At 47.4% G+C, this 13,893-nt stretch overlaps 1 protein-coding gene across 1 annotated transcript in view; it reads left to right on the top strand.

Moving 5' to 3' along the window:
• Nucleotides 1-9,871, top strand: part of CTNNBIP1 (catenin beta interacting protein 1) — a 30,246-nt gene extending 20,375 nt beyond the window's left edge. Inside the window, exon 3 of the mRNA XM_007942604.1 lies at nt 9,813-9,871. Within this exon, the coding sequence (XP_007940795.1) occupies nt 9,813-9,871 (59 nt within the window). The remainder of the gene's footprint in view (nt 1-9,812) is intronic.
• Nucleotides 9,872-13,893: the final 4,022 nt, after the last annotated feature.

Raw genomic sequence — 13,893 nt, 5'->3', positions numbered from 1 at the left:
GAACTTGGGGAAGAGCATCACGGCAGAGGAATAGCAGGTGCAAAGATCCTGAGGGGCAAGTTACATGTGTTTGAAGCAGGACTTAGAACTGGTTCTTAGAAATCCCCTAGGGGTATATAGGAATCACCTGGGGAGCTTGTTAAACTGTAGATTCTGATTTGGTATATAGGGGTGGAGGTGCATTCTGAGCAGGGGGTTGAACCAGAATGAACCAGTTTGAAGGACAGCCAGGAGGAGCAGAGTGAGAGGGCAGGGGCATGAAAGGAGACGGGCAGCCCGAGGCCACATCACGTTGGGGCTTGTGGGCCATGGCATGGGGTTTGGGTTTCACGCTGAATGTGACAAGAAACCTTATGATAAGATCCTCCTTTGGAGAATCTGGCTGTTACATGGAGAATGAACTGTTGGGGACCAGCATGGGGAAAGTGACACAGAAGCCCGGTATGAGTGTGGGGGCCTCGGCCAGGGAGGTAGTGGGGGAATTAGTGATGGAGTCAGGATATATTTAAAATAGAGTTGAGGGGTTTGCAGATGTGTTGTATGTAGAGTGCGAGAAGGGGGAATTGGAGCGACCCCAGGGTTTTGGGCCTGAACAGCCAGAGGATGGAGTAGCCGTGGGCTGTGAGTGGAGCAGGCTTGTGGAGAGGGGAGGAGAACTGGGGTTTGCCCTGGACCTACTGAGTCTGCGATGCCTGTTAGGCATCGTACTGGAAAGCCAGGTGGGTGGTTGGACATGTGTCTTAATTACCTAGGGCTACCCATAACAAAATATCATAGGGAGTGTCTTTAATGGAAAGAAATTTAATTTTCTCACAGTTCAGGAGACTAGACATCCAAATTCAGGATGTCGGCTCTAGGAGAAAGTCCTGCTTTGTCTCTTTTAGCTTCTAGTAGCTGCTGGCAATCCTTGGTGTTCCTGGGCTTGTAGATAGATCTGCCTCCGTCATCATATGGCATCTTCCCTCTCTGTGTGTGCCTCTGTGTCTGTTGTTCCTTTTTATAAGACACCAGTCAGAACGTATTAGGTTTAGGACTACCCTGCTCATTACATAACCAAGAAACCTGTATTTTCAAACAGGGTCCTATTTACAAGGTCACATTTACAAGTACAAGGGTTAAGATTTCAACATACCTTTTGGGGGCATAATTCAGTCCATAACAACATGGAAGACCAGAATTCAGGGAAGCGGTCTGCACTGGAAAAATGAGTTTGGGAGTGGTCAGTCTATGGACATTTTTGAAGCTGGGGAATGGTATGAGATTATCTGGGGAATGAGTATAGACTCTACACTGTTCATGAAGAAGAGGAGTTCCCAGGCTTGAGCTCTGAAGCCTGCCAACATTTTAAACTCTCCCCCCAAAAAAAACACCCCACACCCACTGCCGTCCAGTCAATTCTGACTCATAGCTTAACCCACATTGGATTTCCAAGACTGTAAATCTTTACGGAAGTAGATTGCCTCATCTTCCTCCCACGGAGCAGCTGGTGGGTTTGAACTGCAGACCTTCTGGTTAGCAGCCAAGTGTCTTACCCACTACGCCATCAGAGTTCCTTTGCCAACATTCAGCAGTTGGGAAAAGGAAGAGGATCCAACAGAGAAGAGTGAGAAGGAATAGTTATAGAGGTAGGAGGCAAACCAGGAGAGGGACCAGCTGCGAGGCCTTCTAAGGGACCAGACCTGTCTCCTCACAGGATACTTCCCTGAGTAAATATCATCTCTGTCCCTCATGGATCCGATATGAGTTATAGACCTCGAGACTCCTTGGTGAAGAAGAAGACTTTGTGGTGGGGAGTCTGGGGCCAGCCTGCCAAGCCCTTCATGCCTTCGGAACCTGTTTACAAGATGTTTGAGTAGGGAGGTTGCAATAAGCCACGGGTACAGTGGGCAAATCCCCCCTTCATTGCTAACTTCCTGGTAAGGATCAGCATGAATCCAGTTCCCAAATTGTAGACATGGATCCAGTCCTCCTCTTCCTACCTCTCCATCCTCATTGCCAGCTGCTCATGCAGCACTCTCTCTCTTAGCCCCAGCCACCCAGAGCTAGGTCAGCACTCACACATTAGACTACCTTCTTTCAGACTGCCAGAAAGACAGATGCCAGCTCCTTCCAGCTCTCAGTGCTTCTGTGGGCCCATTAATTCTCTAGAATGACTCATAGAATTCACAGAGAGGATACCATTCTTAGGAGCCGTAGTGGCTCAGTGGTTAAGCGATTGGCTGTAACTGAAAGGTTGGTGGTTTGAATCTATCCCACTCCGGGAGAAAGACAGTATAGTCTGCTTCTGTAAAGATAACAACCTTGGAAATCCTGTGGGGGCAGTTCTATCTGTCCTGTTGGGTTGGTATGAGTCGGAATCAGCTCAATAGCAATGGGCTTGTTTTTTGGGTTTTTATACTACAATTATGGCTACAACTTTATTACAACCAAAAAGGATAAAAATGACAAAACATAGGGTGAAGTATGGGAAGGATCATAGTACGAGCTTCCATGTCCCAAACCAAAAAAACCAAACTCACTGCCGTCAATTCAGATCCAACTCATAGCGACCCCTCGGGTTTCTGAGATGGTATCACTATGGAAGTAGATTGCCCAATCTTCCTTTCAAGGAGTGGCTGGTGGGTTTGAACTGCCAGCCTTCTGGTTAGCAGTCAAATGCCTTAGGTACTAAGCCACAGAACTCCCTCCATGTCCCAAAGAAGGATGTGATATCCTCTCCCGTGTGTAGTCACCAACTAGAAAGCTCCTCTGAGCCCCAGGATCCAGAGTTCTTATCAGCCAACATAGATTACTTCCTGCCTCTTGAGACTTAGCATTGGGCGCCCCCAGTGATCCCTCTTGGTCTAGTCAGCCCTATTTATTAACGTCAGGTTTTCATATGGCTGGAAAGAACCAAGAGCAAAGGCCAGATGGCTTTCTGCAAGAGAATTGCACACCTCACAGGGGTCTGTGCCCTAACTTCTGTTTCCTCACTTATCCTGCCCCAAGAAACTCATCCTCAGAGATTTAGAAGGATTTGAATGAGGGTGACTTAAGATTGAGTTGATGGTAAAGGTAGAGAACTCTGTACCCTCAAAACTCCACCCTCAAAACTGAAAGAGACACGGAAGGGAGGGGCACTGCTGGAATCTCAGGCCCTTTGTTCAGAATCCATGATTAAATCTGCAGTAAACACTTTATGGGCTGATGAGTAACAATGGAGAAATTTCAGGTGACTGTCAGACTGTCTTTTCAACAGGTGATCCTGGGACAACTGGATAGCCACATATAAAAGAATGAAGTTGGGTTCCTGCTTCACAACTTATACAAAAATTGACTCAAAATGGATTAGGCTTAAATATAAGAGTTAAAGCTATAAAACTCTTAAAAGAAAACATAGCAGTAAATCTTCATGACCTGGGGTTAGGAAGTGGTTTCTTAGATATGAGCAAAAATACATGCAACAACAAATGAAAAAAGATAAATTGGGCTTCATCAAAATTAAAAATATTTGTACTTCAAAGGACACCACCAAGAAAATGAAAAGATAACCCACAGAATGGAAGAAAATATTTGTAAATTATTTATCTGATAAGGGACTGGTATTCATAATATATGAAGAACTCTTACAACTCAATAAATTAAAATTGCAGTTTAAAAATAGTCAGAAGACTGGACCAACAGAGGAAGAGGAGAGTCAGGAATAGGAGGAAGAAATGGAATGTGTGGCTAATTGACTCCATAAACAAACTGGCTCCTTTGCCATGAGAACAAAACAACTGACTGGTACCTGGCTGCCGTTACTAAAGGTTCTGATCAAAGACTCTGTAGAAGAATTCTGATCAAAAGGAATAAAATTCAGAACATAATTTCAAATTCCAGTGGAATCCAGACTTTCTGGAGCTATGGAGTCTAGATGAACCCCTGAAACTATTATTTTGAGATAATCTTTAAACCTTAAATCTTAAACCAAAAATATCCCCTGAAGATTTCTTAAAATCAAACAATAAATTGGTTTAATTAGTAAAGAATGTCTGCCTTGACGTTGCTCCACATCCTACATTGGCGAGTAGCAGCTGGGGTCTTAAAAGCTTTCAAGCGGCCATCTAAAATGCAGCTAATGGTCTCCTAGTGTCGGAAGTGAAGAAGAGTGAAAAAGGGGGGGTGCGTTTAGAAGCAATCAGCCCTAGGACACAATGGACCTTGAGACCAGAAGAACTAGATGGTGCCCGGCTACCAGTGCCAGCCACTCAGGAAAGGATCAAATCTGGAGATCCTGGATAGAGTGGGAGGGAAAATGTGGAACAAAATCCAAAAACTTAGTAATGACCAGAGTTACCGGTCAGATGAAATCTGATGAGACTCCCAATACTATGGCCCTGGAATACATTCTCTGTCTGGAATAAAGTTTTATACTCACCCCCAGGGGCAAGCTCTCAGCCCAATAGTTAACAAGATGTACATGCAGACCACTCAACTCAGGATGAGGCACCCACATACTCTATGGTAATACATCCCTTAGAGCAATAGACCATGGGACATCAGAGGACCAACATTCAAACTGAGGAAATGCAGGACAAACAGGAGGGCATAAATGTGAGGGGCATGGGGGGGGGCAGGTGTTACAGGGTAGGGAGGGGAGGAGACTGGGTTAGGGTTGGACATGGCAAATGGGGAGTGAAATTAATGTACGTGTTACGTTGAATGTAAAACAAGATCTTAAAATTAATGATAAAATGTCTGCCTTGAGCATTGTACTCTTGTAAGAACTGTCTACATGGGATCAAACTGACAATAGCAACTGGAAAGATTAGAAAGGAAACTTAAGGGGCAGTGAGGGAGGAACAACTTGGAAATGGAGGGTGAGAAGGGTTGCACAACTTGAAGAATGTAATCAATGTCACTGAACTGTACATGGAGAAATTGGATTGGTGTGTGTTCTGCTGTGCATATTCTCAACAACAAATTATTTTTAAAAAAAATCGCATCATTTATAACAGTAGGAAGAAGGTATTCTTGTGTCAGGGAAGGGAAATTAATTTTCATGATTAAATAACATAACTCATTTTTCTTAAATATAATCTTTTACCAAACTGCTATAGTTTACTATTCCAAGTATATATAACTTATTAAAACAAAATTTGGGGGGGAAATGGACAAAGTACTTGAATAGACATTTCTCCAAAGTATATATACCAATGGCCAATAATCACATGAAAAGATACTCAGCATCTTGTGCTATTTCTGTGCTATATGAAAGCTAGATGATGAATAAGGAAGTCCAAAGAAGAATTGATGCCTTTGAATTATGATGTTCGTGAAGAATATTGAATCTACCACAGATTGCCAGAAGAACCAACAGGTCTATCTTGGAAGAATTATAGCTGAAATGCTCCTTAGAAGCAAGGATGGTGAGACTTTGTCTCAGCTCCTTTGGACATGTTATCAGGTGGGACTAGACTCTGGAGAAGGAGATCATGCTTGGTAGGGTAGAGGGTCAACAAAAAAGAGGAAGACCTTCAATGAGATGGATTAACACAGTGGCTGCAACAATGGACTCAAATATAGCAATGATTGTGGGGATGGTGCAGGACTGGACAGGATCGTGTTCTGTTGAACATAGAGTCACTATGAATCAAAACCGACTCAACAGCACACAACAAAAACAACATTATTCCTAAGTATTTTATTTTTTGATGCTGTTGTAAGAGGTTATACTTTCATTTCATATTGCTCATTGCTGGTGTATAGAAATACAACTGATCTTTATATAGTGATCTTGTGCCCTGCAACTTTAACTCTTATTAGTTCTACTAGCTTTTAGTGGATTTCTTAGGATTTTCTATGTACAAGGTCATGTCATCTACAAATAGATAGTCTGTCATCTTCTTTCCAATCTGAATGCCTTTTCTTTCTTTCTTTTTTGCCTGGATGTCCATGACATCCAGGACCATGTTGGTTAGAAGTGGGGAGAGCAGACATCCTTGTCTATTCCTGATCTTGGGGTGGGGGTGAGGTGGGGGGGGAGTTTTCAGTCTTCTGAGTATATCAGTTTGTGTTGTTGTTAGGTGCCATCAAGTCAGCTCTGACTCACAGCAACCCTGTGTGCAACAGAACAAAACACTGCCCAGTCCTGCACCATCCTCACATTCCTTGCTATACTTTCCAGTAATATACTGGACAGTGTTTCACTGCTAGTCATAAGGTTTTCACTGGCCAATTCTTTGAGAAGTGAATGGCCCCTTCCTACTTCCCCGTCTGTCTTAGTCTGGAACCTCTGCTGACGCCTGTCCACCATGGGGGACGCTGCTGGTATTTGAAACCCTAGTGGCACAGCCTCCAGCCTCATAACACCAATGTCTGTTAGTTGATGCCCTTTATTAGGCCCAGGAATTTCCCTTCTATTCCTGGTGTCGAGTGTTTTTTCATCATGAAAGGGTGTTGAGTTTTGTCACATGCTTTTTCCAAGTCTACTGAGATGATCATGTGAGTTGTGCTTTTTAAAATACTATTTTAGATACAGTATATTACATTAGTTGATTTTCAATGCTTAACGAACCTTGCTTTTCCCAGATAAATCCCACTTAGTCGTGATGTATAATTCTTTTTATATGTTGGATTTGGTTTGCTAGTATTTTGTTAAGGAATTTTACATCATATATTCATAGGAAATATTGAACTATAAGTTTTGTCTTCTGTGATGTCTTTGTCTGGTTTGGCTATCCTTATCTTTTAATGTATCAGAGAAGGTGAAACAGATAATGACTGTTCATCTTCTCCCCTCCTTTTCTCACCCACATGTGGTGGGAATGATTGAATAGATGCTCTGAGCCCAGGTTCAGACAGTGTCAGCTGAGGTACCAATGGGAGGACACAGCCTCATCTGTAAAATGGAACAGGAACTGTATCGTGGACTGGGCCTGCTGGCCTCTTAGCATCTTCCTACTCTGAGACCAGGGCTCCCAGGATAGCTTGAGTATCCAAAGGAGCTGCCATATGCTGGCCTTAAAAAAAGGAGAAACTAGGGCAGTCTACCACTGAGGTCCCTTGCAGAAGGGATTGAATCATGTAACTAACTGAGCAGCTCATCCTCACTATTATATAGTGGTATTAGCTGCCATTGAGTCAGTGCTGACTCATGGCCACTCCGTGCACAATGGACTGAAACATAGCCCAGTTCTGCATTATCACCATGATTAGTTGCAGCTTGGACCATTGTGATTCATAGGGTTTTCATTGGTTGATTTTCAGAAGTAGATTGCCAGGCCTTTCTTCCTAGTCCATCTCAGTCTGGAAGCACCAGTGACACTAGTTCAACATCCTAGCAACACATGAGCCTCCACTGATAGATGGGGTTGGCTGTACATGAGGTGCACTGGCCAGGAACTGACCTTGGGTCTCCCGCATAGGAGGCGAGAATGCTCCCATTGAACCCCAGTGTCTCTCTCTGTTAAGTAACTGGAACCCAAATTTCATAGAGAAGAGGGGAAGTTCCCATTCTTGGCTAGAGACCTGCCAGGTCCATGTGCAAGGCCTCATTGAATGACATGTTCCACACCAGGCTGATGATAAAGATAGTCAAAGAATGCTCTGGAAGAGCCTGCTCCCTCTTTGACCCCAAAGGAGAGCACATCCCTGTGGAAAGGAAAACAACACTTTCCTTTAGGAATAGAACAGGGGACAGAATGGGCAGTAGCTCTGCATGCCCTGCCTGTGCCCAGTCCCCTCGGCAGCAAACTGGGAAGCTCTGTAAGTGATGGCCGTGGACCCCCAGCCCTCCCCATCCTCTCCACCCCAGCCAGGGAAGAGGTGACTAGCTGGCAGTGTGGGAAGGTGAGACTCTTGGAAAACCTGTGTGGTGCAAGTGTCTTGCGAAACAGTCATCGGAGTCCCTGTGTGACCTTGAAAAGGTGACTTCCTTTTCCCGCCCTCAGAGTAAGGACAGGTACATACTAGGTGGGCTGCATGTCAGAAGCCCCTGGCCTCCAAGGAGAGGTAGGCTCACAGATGGTTTGCTCTCTCTTCAGACTCTCCATCCCCCCTGGGGCAGCAGTGCTATTTCTGTGCCTGCAATTTACTCTGGAGGCCCATGGTCCCTGTGAGAAAGCCCATGAGGCAGCCCAGGGAAGAGGCGGGTGGGCTGCCTCTGCTCACTACCCCTAAGGCATCTTCTACTAACACCTCCCCTGTCACAGTCCCCCCTACACCTTGCCAGTCCCCTCCCAGTTAGTGGGCTAGGAGGCAGCACTCAGGAAGCGTCGGCATCTGTTAGGTAACCAGCTCAGCTGCCATGCAGAGTATGATGTCATCTTGGATTCTGTGGTTGCTAAGACAATTTTGCCTGCAGTGATATTGCGTGGTCCCAGAAATGAGCTGAGAACAGAATGTTCCCAAGAAGACAGGCGAAGGAGTGTTGGGCTTCCCAAGCAAAGGAGCCGCATCCCAGGAAGCTGGGTGATTCTGACTCCTTTTTGAAAGCTGATTTCCCCTTTCCAGGAGTCCGTGGGTGGTACATTAGTTAAGCGCTGGACTACTGACGAGAAGCTGGGTAGTTTGAACCTACCCAGAGGCACATTGAAAGAAAGCCCTGGTGATCTGCTTCTGAAAGGCCACAGCCATGAAAGCCCTGTGAAGCATGGTTCTACTGACACACAGGGGGTATTCCCTTGTCAGGAATTGAGGGTGTGCAGTAACGGGTGGGGGACAAGGGAGTTTTCTAGGCAGTGCCTGATGCTCTCGTCCCAAGTTGAAGGCATAGTGTTGTGATGTTGGGTCCTTGATGTTGAGTCCTCTTCTTCCAGTACCCCAGGGCTAGTGTCTCCTCTGCTCTGCACCTCCAAGTGGCAGAGCAGTTAAGAAGGAGGCCAGTACAGGGCCACCAGAGGGGGTCTCCCCTGGAGTGTGGACAAGACGGCCAGCACCATGCCTGGGGGGCTGGAATCCTGCCCTCTTCCCCCAGCTCCCTCCTGACGCTTTTCCTGTCCCTGCTGTTCTGGTCCCCCCCCCCCCCGGGGAGAATTTCTCCTGTAGCACAGAAGAGACGCATGTCAGAAAGGCCACAGAGCCTGACTGTCATTGTGCTGGTGCAGTGAGGCACCACCCTTCAGGGAGAGGGTCAGGGAGGGAGGTGAGTGGACCCTGCTGGCCGCTTACTCACCCTGCAGGGCTACTGGCCACGGTCAACCCCTTCCTTCCCAGAGAGCTCAGGTGGTGGGGCAAGTTAGCACTCCCTGCTCCCCATGCCTTTTCTGTCAGAGCCTGTCTTGTGGAAAACAACACAAAGGAAGTGATTTCATGAGTGCCTGGATCCAACTCGCAAATTCAGGATTAAAAAAATAATATAAAGACTGGGGCTGTTATCTGTCTCCACAGGAACCAGGCGCCAGCCCAGCTGGAAAGGAGCCTAGCCAGACTCCTTTGAGTAGGTGTCATTAGGTTTGCGCATAGGAGAAGCTGTTCCAGAGAGGACTGGCTAGCAAAAGTCATAAGGAGCAAGAGCCTCCAGAGGGATCAAGACAAGAGTCTTGAGAAGAAAGGAGATTCCCAAGGACTCCTGGTCTTGATGACTTTGGACAGGGGGGCTCCCAGATCAGAAGCCCTGGGTTCCTGGCCTGGCCTACCTCTGAGCCTTGGCCCTGTGTCGGGTTGCTGACCATATATGGCCCTGGCCAGGCTGTGGGGAAACCCCAAGAGAAGGTGGGCTTCTTTGGAAGTGCTTTGTACTTGGCCTGTGGTAGGCTGAAGCTCCAACTGAGGACTAGCCACCTACTTGCCCCAGATGGTGCCCAGGTGCCAGCAGCCCCATCCAGCACTTCTTTCCCTCTGGTCTGCAGGTGCGGAGGACGTGGTGATGGCGTTTTCCAGATCGGAGACAGAGGACAGGAGGCAATAGCCGCAAATCCCTCACAACACCCTGGAAGCTGGCGTGGGCCCAGAGATCTGTGTAGACCGGAGGCCGGCTGAGTGGCAGCACCCCCATCGCCCTACTGCCCTCCCTGCTCCCCCACCCTCACACCCCTGCCACTTAACTGGGCGGCATGGAGGGTGACCCCAGAGGTGCAATTATGATGGGCTTAAAGGGATGGACTCTGTGATTGGCTACAGGAAGAAACCTTTTTATTTTTAACTTTTGACCAACGGGAAACTTTTATTTTTATTTCTGACTTTTTTTTTTTTTTTAAGTTGCTCCTCGGGATACAGCTTCCCAGGAAGCTCCCCAGCCCTGGTGCTTTATTTAGGCCATTTTTTGGGGAATGTGAAGAGGTCCAATATGATTGGCTGCTTAAACTGGAAATGGATTTTGATTGGCTGGTTGGGGGGGCTGGTCTTTTCTTTGATTGGCTGCAGGTGTTTTGCTGATGTCAACAGCTTCTCTATCTTGAAGGCAGAAAACAGGGTTTGGGACATTGATTGTTATGTCTGACAAAAAAAAAAAAAAGAAGAAAGAAACCAAGTGCGCTTTGCTATATTTATTACACAAAGAGCTTGCTGCTGCTTTTACGTTGTTTGTGTTTGAATTTGATTGGCTTTTGATACGTGTGTTTGGTTTCCCATTGGCTCACTCATGACTCCCGTTGCCATGGAGTCACCCCCACTTTGCTGCTTGCCGTCTGTCTCTCTCTCTAGGGCCTTGGGGGTCCACCTGGAGAGTGCATTTGTTTTCACGACAGCACCTGCCTCCATCGGCAAGGAGACCCCAAGGTCCCAGAGCAGGGTCCGCAGCCGGAAAACTGGGCCACAAGAGCTCTGTGTTGTCTTGAGCAAGCAGCCCTGAGCAAAATGACCATTAGCAGGGTTTATGTGCACCACCTTCAGGAGTTGGCAAGCAGCCAGCCACCATGTGGCAAGGATAAAATGGCTCAGGTGCTGGCCAGCTTCTGCAGCCGGGCTGTGCTGGCTGAGGCGTGCAACCAGAGTGACTCTAGCCTCTCAGCTACCCCTCTGTACTCCACTTCCTGAGGCTTTGGCCAGGGGCTCCTCTAGGAAAGGGGAGAGGTGGCCCCTAAGTGTGAGACCCCACCATGTAATGGGTCTCTGCCCAGGAGTCTGGAATCCACAGAAAAGCTCAAATTTGGCTCACAGGTCCTGAAGACTTGGCCCTCCAAACCCTAACCCCCAACCTGCCCCAGCCCAGATCCCACATCATCTGCTGCTGGAGTCATGGGGTCCCAGCCTGCTTTCAGATCATCATCTGAGGCTGAACCCACTCTGCACTGCCTTTGGAAGAATTACTAATTCACTGAGCAAGTCCTGATCCCAGCCTCAGAGCAATGGTCTTTGAGCAGGTGGGGTCTAGGCCTGGTAGACAGTGTTAGGGTAGGGACCCCAAGTATTCCCACCCTCCTTCCCCCAGAGGGCAACCCCCCCAACTCCTGCATGGGACCTTCCAGAAAAGTGGGGAGAGTTGCCTTGGGGAGAGGAAACCTCCAGCTGCCCCAGCAGTATCAGGGGGCTGAGGCCCCTTTCTCGCCCTGGGTACCCGGAACTAGGAGGAGACTCTCAGAGGCAAATCACTCCTCTTTCTCAGGCTGAGGGCCTCAGAGGCTCCTGTGTGCAGAGGAGCATGTAGAACCCTCACCCCAACACACTGTGGGCCCGCCCCCAGGAGAGCCCCGTAGTCCAAGAGCAGATTAGGCTGTGCTCTGAGCATTGCCAGAGCCTTACCCCAGAAAGAGGGTTCAAGAGTCATGGCTAAGACATCATGTCCGCCAGCTCACACTGTTCCCTGGCACTACTGGTTGGCCGACAACCTGCAAAGGCTAGGGACCCCTAAGGATGAGGACAGTGGTGACACAGCTGTCACCTGACCACAGCAGAGCCCTGACAGCATCTTCCCCAGGAGGGTATGTGTGTGCACATGTATATGCATTCACATGCATGCATGCTTGCACAGAAATACATGCTCCCAATTCAGTTGCCTGGCCCTCCAGCTGAACCCCTGGGAAGAGATGAGTTTTTCAGTCCTCTCCCCAGGTTGTGACATCTGGAATCAGGTGTCAGCACTGGTGCTGCTGGCTGCTCCCCCTTCTCTCTGTAACCAGCTCTCACAGAGAGTCTGAGTCCAGGTCAATCATGTGTCCTCTACCAACATGTCCTTCTCAAGACTGCAGGACTCCCTTTTGTAACAGTGGCCACCTTCATCTGTCTCATCTTCTGAAGAAGAAAAGTGGAAGTGTTGCTGTGGCTTCATATTTCCAATAAAAATATATCTGTTAGAGAAAAAAAAAAATGAATAAAGATTTTTAATAGCTTGGTGTATAAGCTGATTTTTTTTTCCACAGTGTACTGACTGGTGTCTTCACATCACTTGACATCTGCTGCTGGGGCCCTTTCTCCCCAAGGAGGTGCAGGAGGGCTGAAGAGAATACCTGAGTTCAATGGACTTATGAGAGCTGGGTGGGAACTAGGGGTTTGGAAGAACTCCCAAGTGTACCCAGCCCAGCTAATGGGTGCTTAGGAGGTTGTTGCAAAGATTCCAAGTATCATCCCAGAAGGACTGGGGTTAGTAATCTTTAGGGGTGACCTCACCCATCCATGCTCTTGAACAGATACACTGAGCACCCTGTGTGGGTGTGGGGACCATCACAGACACCCCAACATCCTTTTATGACAGCAGTGGCCTTAGAACGCTTCTAACAAAACTCCCAAAACAATTATCTATCCCTTCCATCCTCCTTGAAGGACAGATTTATGGATACTGAATACCAGCTGTACAGTCAAGTCTGGAAGGTGCAGTCATTTCTGCTTTAGGAATTTTTGCTTTGGTAGCATTTTCTGGAATTTTTCATTTCTGCTCTTCATAATCCCATTTTAGGTCTTTTTTGCAACTTACTTGGACTTCAATTGCCTTTTCAAAGTTTCACTGAGTACTTGATGTGATATGGGCATATGGGAATGGCACAGTCAAAACCACTGAATCTTGGTGTTGGAAAAGACGTTGGAGGTCATCTGGCAGCCCATCCAGTGGCTGGATGCTGAGTCCCCTCTGGACCCTCTCTGAATAGAGTTTGGCCAGTATTTTTGTCCTCTAGTGCTCCTCTAACAGAAAATGCCACAAGTGGATGGCTTTAACAGATGGGTTTATTCTTTTACAGTTTAGGAAGCTAGAAGTCGGAGTTCAAAGTGCCAGCTGGAGGGGCTGGGTGAAGGCCCCTCGACCTTGGGCTTCAGCTCTGTTTCTTGCTCCCGGCCCACTGAAGTTGGAGGCTTTCTTAACTCAGCCAGCTGCTGGCTGGTGAGGCTGACAAACCCAAGGTCGACAAATCAAATGGCATAGCCCCAAGATGTCAAGCAACATGGCAGGCCACTGGTTCAAGTCCAAGAACAATTCCAAGATCAGCACAACATGCCAGGCTACTAAATGAAGACTTGGCTACATATTGGGTCCAAGCATGTGAAAAAGCTCAGAGACCTCTCTCAGAACTTCTCCTTATAGACTGGAAGCAGACGACATCCCTAAGGCAGCTACTCAGCTGCTCCAGTAGATTCCACCGTGGAGTTGATTACCAGTCTCATCATGGGGAATACTACACCCTAGCCACTCAAAACCAGGCCCAGCCAAGTTGACACACAACTACCACAACCAGCCTTTGCTTGAAGACCCCCTGGGGCTGGAGAACTCACCACCTCACAAGTTAACCCATTCCATTTCCAGATAACTTTATATTGAGTTCGTCTGCCTTTCACTGTAACATCCCTGTCCAGAAAGGAATTTAAAGGCATTGAGAGAAAGACAAAAGAAAATACAGCTCTGTTAACAAAAATTCCTTAGAAATGTGTTCAAGAGTGTAAATTTTGTGTAGATTCCCTCTCCCTGCAGGGTTCTGAGTGACACTATTGGTTGTAGTTAATCTAGTTAATCGGCTCTTCTAAACTGGGCCACTGAGCAGAGGGCAAGGAGTTGGCTGGCCCTGG

The sequence above is a fragment of the Orycteropus afer genome, unplaced genomic scaffold (genome assembly GCF_000298275.1).
Source record: "Orycteropus afer afer isolate SDZICR_OR568_19922 unplaced genomic scaffold, OryAfe1.0 scaffold00094, whole genome shotgun sequence".
In the NCBI taxonomy this organism is placed as follows: domain Eukaryota; kingdom Metazoa; phylum Chordata; class Mammalia; order Tubulidentata; family Orycteropodidae; genus Orycteropus; species Orycteropus afer.
Note: the sequence above shows the minus strand (reverse complement) of the source record. Positions and strands in the feature narration are given on the sequence as shown.